The sequence below is a fragment of the Phalaenopsis equestris genome, unplaced genomic scaffold (assembly GCF_001263595.1).
Source record: "Phalaenopsis equestris unplaced genomic scaffold, ASM126359v1 Scaffold000399, whole genome shotgun sequence".
Taxonomy (NCBI): domain Eukaryota; kingdom Viridiplantae; phylum Streptophyta; class Magnoliopsida; order Asparagales; family Orchidaceae; genus Phalaenopsis; species Phalaenopsis equestris.
The window spans coordinates 537,080-546,043 of NW_018164841.1; the positions used below are offsets into that span (position 1 = coordinate 537,080).

Genomic DNA, 8,964 nt, shown 5'->3' on the forward strand with positions numbered 1-8,964 from the left:
TATATATGGGATGTCAAACTGGCTCCTCGTTCGAGAATAGCTCGTGCCCGGCTCTTCTGACTCGTTCATTAAGAAACGAACACGAACAGTGGCTTCGCGAACACTTTCGAACACGAGCTTATTTCAAACGAACCTAACACAAACACAAACTCTGTTCGTTCGTGTTCGGTTCGTTTACACTCCTAGATTCAACATTAAAATGTTAATATATCATTATATCTCCTTGAATTTATCACCACTCAACAACACTAATACCCAAGAATATAAAATTCTTATTTAGTAATTAATTTATATATAAATAATATAGCAAGAGATGATCATAACACGACATGAAGAGCCACAAAAATAAAATTATAATTCATAAGATTAGCACACAACATTGACGTCGAACCACGGTAGAAAAAATGAAACGACACAAAAACAGAAGCATTCATCACCACCGTCCATTCCACGCACTTTGAAACAGAAAACAATCACTGCCGTAGAATTCACTCGGCAACCGCCACGTCGAAGATTTTGGCGATACGCTCGGTGGGTACCAGCGGCAGGTAGGCGGAGACAGCGTAACCCTTCTCCGCGGCGGACGTAACCGCGCCGTTGTAACGCTGCCCGGGGAGGCCACCCCCCCCCTCCCCTCTTGTGGGAAGCCCGGTAGACGATTCAGCGCCCGCCACGCCGACGCAGCGAACCGCTCCGCCGCCGGCTCGGCCCGGAAACAAGCAGCCTTTGCTAGACCGGCAGCAGTCGACACCACTCCCGTTCGCTGGACCTCACCGGCGACCGAGCGGGCCAATTCAGGCGCCTTCTGGGCCTTCGAATATGCCTGCTTAACCCCGTCTGGCACGTGCCGCTCCAGCTCCTGGACCGACGCGCCGACCTGCATGACATAACAGCTGTGAGAGATCGGAGGCGATCACGGCTTGAGGAAAGGGGGAAGGAAGGGATAGTAGGGCACCTTGCGATCAGCGAGCTTAAGGAGATCGAAGGGGAGATTATGGTAGCGGTCGTAGACCGGACCTACGATGGCCTTGACGGTGCCTTCGACGCTGTCGACTCCATTTCGAAGAGGGCCGGATTTCTCCTTTGCGTACAAGTACAGACTCGAAAACCACAGAACACCGCTCTGATCGCTGCCAGATGAACGATCTCCAGGTACTGCAGTTTCTCGATCTCTTCTTGCCCCTTTAAGCAACAAATTTTATGCATTGAATCAGATTTAAAAAAAAAAAAATTGATGAAGGAAAAGCTAAATTGCGTTGGGGAAATTTATCGTTATGAAAGAAAATAGGCAGAAACGCTTACTGTTTGGTTGAATTGGGCGTCAGATTCGGCCATGGCTGTAAAATTGAGAAACCCTAACGAGATTGGAATTCGAGAAGGAGCAAAACTTGACGAAAGGAATTCGTTGAGCGGTTTTGAATGGGGCGTGGATACTTGTTATATAGGGGGATACGCGTTCGCGTTGAACGGTCAGGATTTACGGCCGTGTGCGGCTGATCCTGTGACCGTGGCCACACACACGGCGGATGGAACTTCGAGGTGAAGGCTTCATATGTAAGAAGAAAATTTTAATAATTTGATATAAGTATTTACATATCTAATAACAATGTGTTATACATTTATACATGGAAAGTATATTTGACTTTTGCAATGTTTTCAATAGTATAATTTTTGATGTGTTGGTAACATTCTAAGTCATATAGATATAAGTATTAAAATTTAAATGTCAGATATATAAATATATATGGTGGATCTTGGATTGTCTTTCGTGAATGCTCATCGAGAGTTAAAAGTCGAGTAAAGAAAAGAATAAATTAAATCAAGAGTTACTGTGGAGAGAACCGATGGAGTCCAAACAGTCTGCCCCTTTGGTCTTCCATTTTTCTCTTATTTATAAAAATGTCTTTGTTACAATTATAGAAAGTAGATAAGAGTTATTAAAACAGTTCTTAATATGATTAATGTTATAATAAATTATATAGATTTTATTTCATATATGTTTTACAATTTTAATTTTGATATGTAGCTAATTGGTTGGTTGATCCGCTAGAATGCACCTGAGTGAGGCGATTGAGTGGGTGGCGATCGTGTCTTGTGTGTGATCGACCGAGGTGTTCAGTCGACATCAACCTCATCCGCCGCACCAAGAGCAGGTCGGCCATCCAATCACGATCAAGGAGTTTTCTGCTTGCACTTCTGTTGGTCGGTTGGTGGACTGATGAGTCGATTTATTTTTGTCGAGTGAACCGTGACTCACTTATCGCTTTGACTCAAGTCTTACAGGGCCTACGTCTCGTCTACCTGGTTAGCTCTTCGCCTCAGCTGGGTACCTCTATTTGCGAGGTCTTAGGCGGATATTGTCGTTGTCTTTGTGAGGAATCTGATAAGACTTGCTATTGTGATAAACTACGTCTTGCCCTTAACAAATCTTGTCGCCATTAGGTCAGGGACCATCTCCAGAGCTTTGACCTATCTTAGGTTTAGAGATGTTGTTTCACCTGCTTGGCGGTGACTTGTCAGTCGACTATTTGCCCTTGGGTGAAGCTTTTCATTTTTGGTTGTTCGTTCTTTTTTAGATTCATGCCGGTAGTTCTAGTGTATACATATCAGTTCCCTGAATTTTCCCTCTCCTTGGTGGTGGCAGCTACGATAAGGTCAAAAAAATTATTATCTTAATCGTGTCACATAAATCAAGAAAATTTAATGATTAGTTCTCCTTTTATTTTTGTGTTCGGCGTGTCTTATAAATAAGGTCAAGAGTTGGGCTCATTGTCAAGATTTTCCAGGCTGCTGAGTAGGTGTCATGTCGGGTGGCACAATCAACAAGACGGTCGACCGGAACCTACTGGTTTTGTCGTGGTATCTACTTGCTCCGACATCTTTCCCAAGAAAGAAAAAGGTGGCCAGAAAAGAAAAGAGGTGAGAGACCGTTGGTCCCAAGTCGGTCGCTCAGGTTGCTTATTTTAAGGGGCTCGAAAGACGATCGCTAAAGAGGCTCCGGAAACCCGTGGCTTCTGACCCAAGCCCCATCCGGGGAAATGGATGAAGGTCGTCCCTTGACTGTATCAGAGTTGGGGATGCTCATGGGTATGTAAGAAATTTCCTTTGACTTTGGCTGGCGCAATAACTTAACCTTCCTTTTAAATGCAGATGTGTCAGCGAGAACAAAGAATGTCGAGGAAGGTGGGTCGTCGAATCCCTTGATTTGATCATCCCCCCTCACCCCTGCCCCCCTCCCTCCTTCCCCCTGGGTCGATGGCATGCCTGGTGCAGTAGATGGTAGAGGCTCTGCACAAGACAATGGAAAGCTCTGTCGACTCTTCTATGTTGGGATGGATGGACCGTTGTTAACGTCTGGAGGTTGCCTTTCAACAAAAATCGACTAACATCGCCTGGCTGGAGGGAGAGGTCACATCGCTCTTGGTTCTCTGAACAATGTCCGAGCTGAAATGGGATCCATTCGCGGTTTAATAGTTCTGAGTTGATTCCATTATGAGGCCGACCGGATGGAGTAGATTAGGCTTAGTGGAGAGATTGTCCTTCAGATGTTACTTGACAAGGACTATGTCTCGTCTGAAGCCTTGGAGGACCCATTTATTAAGCATTTTGTCTAAAACCTATAATAATGATATTTTTAATAAAATAACATTTTGACAAAATTTAAAATGACAATTTGTGTGGTGTTGATTTTTATGCAACCCTTCGATTTGTGTGCCTGCCTTGCAAATAGGTCTAGGGGTCGCCCTCAGTTTTTGTACTTTGTTCTTCGAGTCTTCTGATTCCTTTTCCTTCATATTCTTTCGTTCTTTTCATTCGACTGTTATGGCTCCAAAGTATTCTCCAGATCTCTTTGGCATCGTGAGGGAGACCAATCCCTCTTCTTTGACGGACCAGAACGTGAAGAGTCTTTAGGAAATCACCCTCCGCGAGACGTCTATTGCAGGGCGCCCGATGGACTACATGGGCCCTAGTCTGATGTCTATCAGGATTAGTTTAAGTATGGTGTCCAGTTGTCGTTATGACCAGAGCTCACAACCGTGCTCACTAGATACAGGGTCATTTCAAACCAAGTTCTTCTGAACTCTATCTTGGTCATCGTGATTTTCATCATGTTTTGTCGTCTTTTCAGCATCCCTTAGTTGATCGACACTTTTAGTTACTACTTCTCCTTCAAGATCGACCGGAGAGGGTTTTCAAGTTTATTAAAAGCAAAATATCATGATTTTTTCATAGAAAGTCAAAAATCAAAATGCCTCTAAAAAATCAAAATGTAAGCATTTTATGAGGAAACTTTACAAGGGTAACATAAAGATGCATGTGATTACTAAAAAAAAGACTAAATTTCAAATGAATAGTTAAAACTAGTAATAAATAATCTACCAATGATAAAACTAGTGTATCATATGAATTATTAATATTTTATGAGGACTTTGTTTTTCATCTTCTTTGCATCAGACAAAATCTATATTGTTGCATTACTCATCATCTCTAGTTAGAATTACAATATATTTTTTGAGAGATTAACTTAGATGAGATTATTGAAGCTTCCTAATTCGGTGAAAAATACTCTAATTTTAATTTTAATTTATTTAAATTTAGATTATCAACTCATTTTTAGAAAAGATTGAAGCTCTGTTAAAAGGTTTGAGAATCTCTCTCACTTTCAAACCAATTTATCCAAACATATAGTTCACTTGTCTTTAGAAGAAATAAGAGCTCTTCCGCATGGAATAAAAAACTTATGATACATCAACTTCAATTAGTCTAGATAGAGATAATTTTATTATTTTCGAGAGATGATCGAAGCTCCATCGCTGAAACTACAAGTTGTATCGTGTGTTTTTCTCACCCAAGTGAAGTTTGCATACTTAATGAAAAGGGAAGAAGTTACTAGTTACTTTGGACAGGCACTTTTTTACAACTTATTGGTATTTTTCTCCTATTTGTTAATGCTAAAGAAATTTTTATTCATTTTTATTAAAAAAATTTAAGAAATTGATGGATAATTTTGCACCACTAGTCTGTTTAAATCTAACTTGGTTTATGTTGTCTCTGATCCCTTCGGATGCATTGACACCCATCAACCATGAGCAACCTTATAACTAGAAATCTCCACGTAGCATCATAGTGATGACAAATGGGGAGTTTTCTTAAAATAAAGGTGATTAGTGGTGCCTTCTTCGGTAACAATGGGTTACTTCATTCTAAGAGACTTAAATAATTTCAGAAGGTAAAACTGTTTGTTTTATATGTCCATACTTCTAATAGGTTGGGCTAGGTTGGGTTCGGGCTAGGTCGGGTCTAGGCTATGTTGGGTTGGGGCAAGGTAAAGTTTGAACTAGGTCGGGTTCGGGCTAGGTTGAGTAAACCCAAACCCAAGCCTAACCTAAATACTTCATTAATTTATTATCTTAAAACAATAAAATTAAATTAAATAAAAACTTGTAGGAGGAGGGAAGAAGTGATCAAAACCGTAGGAGGAGGAAAGCCACAACACTAACAAAGAAGAGGGAGGAAGAGGAAGAAATGTGCCCAAACAAAAGAAAGGGGAGGGGTATTTATAAGCGATTTGACGGAGAGGATCGGTGTCAGGAACAGTTAACTCCCTCGAATTGATCCCGAAGATTGTCAATTAGTGCAGCAATCAGCAGTTGTGCTTCCATCGACAATTGGAGATCCCATGAATCATCGATAGCAAAGCAACATGTCATTTGGCTATTGGACTTGAGCTAGAAGGTCGAGATTGCAGGGGTGGCACGAGATAAACTGTGGTAAACGACTTGGGTACACCAAGATCGCAGTGCATCCATACTAATTACTTTTACGGTGTAAGGGCACCCGGTGCATTATCAGCGCGGGGGCACCCATGCAGTGAATAGAGAAATTTAACATTATCTTCATCTTTGGAAGGAATGCAAGTCAAACCCACCCTTATGTTTAAGTCACAATATTCCACTTGGTAGTATGCATTTTTTTATTATTATCGTTATGACTAAGAAAATTGTTAATCAAATTTTCTTCTTAAATCTTTAGGCGAGGAAGTAAAATGAAATCAATAATAAAGGTAGCTCTAAATAGTAATCCTAGTAAGTTGACGAAAGTTTTTGGCTCTAACTAGCTAACAAAAGTTGAAGCTTTTCAAAAAGTTTTTGAAGGTTGCCAACAACTAATTTAGAAGGTTTAATAATAGCCCCAAGATAATCCCAAGACAAAGGCTTTATAATGAAACTATTAATATTATAAAGTTTATGTTAAATCAAAATATCCACAACTTTAAAGAAGTAAATTATAGATTTAAGTATTAGTATGAAGGATAAAAGTTTTACTGAAAATATTAAGCATAAAAGTAATGTGGTTAGCAAAGACAATAGTTGTAAGAACCAAATTTTTTTCTTTCCTCTAGTTACCATCATTCCTTTTTCAACCGTGTGACTCATGCAATCTCGTGCAGACCACATGAATTTCATAGAGCTTCCATCACCTTCTTGATTTAGCTCCAATTATAAGGCAAGATTTTTGTCATTTTATCCTCAATTTTTGCGCTTCATTTCTACGCCACTTTCCCGATTGAATCCCCATGATTTCTCCTTACCATATTTTTTTACCCAAACCAACTTTCCTTCTTGCCTTTTGCATTGCCTTCCATCCTGATTTAATGAGAGAGAGGCTAAGGCATCGACAACTCAATCAAACTCTTTGCTACAATCGCCACACCTCACTGATCAAACCTCACATCTTCTTCTCAAAGCTTTGACAGTTGTCGCCTCCTTCACCTCCTTCCATCAATTTCGTAGGTACCCGTCCTCATCAGTGGTCGAATATTTATAGTATTTGAGGCCTAGAGTGAGCTCCCTCCTCCTCATTATTTTTTTTTTAATTCTCTTTCTTTTAATAATGTGGTTATCCAATGTGAAATCAAGGAGATTAACTATTTTTACTTTTTCTTGGTAATCCTTAAACTAGACTAAGTTAATTTTAGTCAATCCCCACTCCAAATTAATTTAATAAATAATTAATCTCAATACATTTAATTACATAATTGTTAATTTTTGGAGATTTTTATTTGTGTGAGATTTGTTAGTTATTGTTGGTTTAATCATTAATAAACTTGGAGTTTAGTGCTCATCTTGAGACAAGTACTATCATTTATTAGGGGATAAGTATGATATTTGTTATCAAGAGTGTTATTCTTGCTACTTGTATTAAATTCCTAGCTAAAGTTATGTTTGTTAATCATATCCTTTATATTTTGGTAATATAATTGCATTGGGTTTTAATTATTATTCATAATGAATTGCATAAGTAATTAGTCTTATTATATTATTTTATAGGCTTATGGTTAATTACTTGTGTCTCATGTTCATAAGATTTATTATTTCTTTTTTTAGTTTTGATATGTTAATTTGCATTGTTACAAATTCATAATTACGTATAATTATTGGTGAACAAATTATAATTGTACTCTTGTGCTTTGATTGTGGTACATGAAATATGTCTGATATTATAATATTATTATGGTGGTATAAAGTCATTTTGTTATAGTTAGTCAGACCAATGAATCCTCAGAGAAACCATTAGATTTCTATGGGAGGGTGCATACCTTTCTTTGTTTCATAGTGTTGTAAGAAATAAACCACACACACATACACACACTTATATTGCACATGTATATTATCATGTAGCATTAAAAGATTGTTAAATCCTATACTTATAAGCACACTTGATATATTGACATATAAATAATTAGATAGAAGTGCACTAGTTTAAGTTACTCTTATTCATTATCAAACATATTTAATATTCTTTTACAAATTCTATTATAATAATAGTGAATTGTCTCCTTTTATTATTCATATAACACATCCCATTTCATTTGACATTTAAGCTTTAAAAAATAATAGTTATCTATTGATTGTGATTTACCAAACTCAATCGTTGAATTTTAAAATAATAGATTGCACTTAGTCACTCGGAAGACCGTCTCCATCAGATCAAACATTTTACTTTTAATTCTTTAATTTTGATATTTTTATTTTTTATTAGTTATTCTACTTCTTTTTTGGGTGGTAGATATATGAACACATAAAAATTGAGTGGTATGTTTGATAATCTTCCTTGGTAATAACGTCGGCCGAGTGATGCTCTTGGTGTTAACTAAAGTTAGAAGTTTCTGGTAAGGCTTTGCATGGCTCTTTTAGGTTGGAATAGTCAATTGGACTTTTATTGGTAACAATGGTGATGGTAAGGCCTTGCATACCACGATGCTTCATCTTTGTAGCCCATTCATAAAGAAAAAATGAGTTAATCCTTGTTGGACATATTGGGGATTTCTATTGAGGATATTTCTATGGTCCAATGCTGCATAATTGATTTTAGCTCTTTCCCCCCCTGATGCAAAAGCATGTAGTTGAATCTCTCCAACTGAACACTGTTAATACATTCATTTGTTGCTTGTGTGCTCTCCATGCTTTGCTGAAATCTTCAAGATATAAAGAATCATTCATTTGTTGTTTGTATGCTCTCCATGCTTTGCTGAAAACAATAGTTCAGTTTTCCTATTTGGATAAGCTGGCATTGGAGTTCTTTTCTTCCTCTTTTCTTGAAGTTTGGGTAGGGTTTAAACAAGGTATTCTGCTGAGCACCAGCTAGTTTATACTTTATATGCAATGGTATCTTCCATTTCCACTAGTTCATGTTTAGTTCGCAGCTTCCTTTATACTACCACAACAGTGGATGAATTGGGTGGTATGTACGTAACTGCCCCTTTAATTATTTATTTGTTATGAGTATAATGATAGTTCTGGTGGCTGCGATGAGAGCAAATGTTGGTTTTATGAATTCCTTTGTTTGGAGAAAATTTAAAATGAGATGCTCTCCTGGCTTCAAGGTTCCGCTGATTGCGGGTTTTGCTTATTAAAGGATGAATAAATTTTTTGTGTCGTTAAATGGAATACTTATTATAAC

At 38.1% G+C, this 8,964-nt stretch overlaps 1 protein-coding gene across 1 annotated transcript in view; it reads right to left on the reverse strand.

Moving 5' to 3' along the window:
• Nucleotides 1–325: 325 nt before the first annotated feature.
• The window catches only part of LOC110026724, a 20,589-nt gene continuing 11,950 nt past the window's right edge, over nt 326–8,964 (reverse strand). Inside the window, 3 exon segments of the mRNA XM_020727803.1 lie at nt 326–613; nt 616–877; nt 956–1,182. Of these exon segments, the coding sequence (XP_020583462.1) occupies nt 489–613; nt 616–877; nt 956–1,182 (614 nt within the window). The 3' untranslated portion in view covers nt 326–488.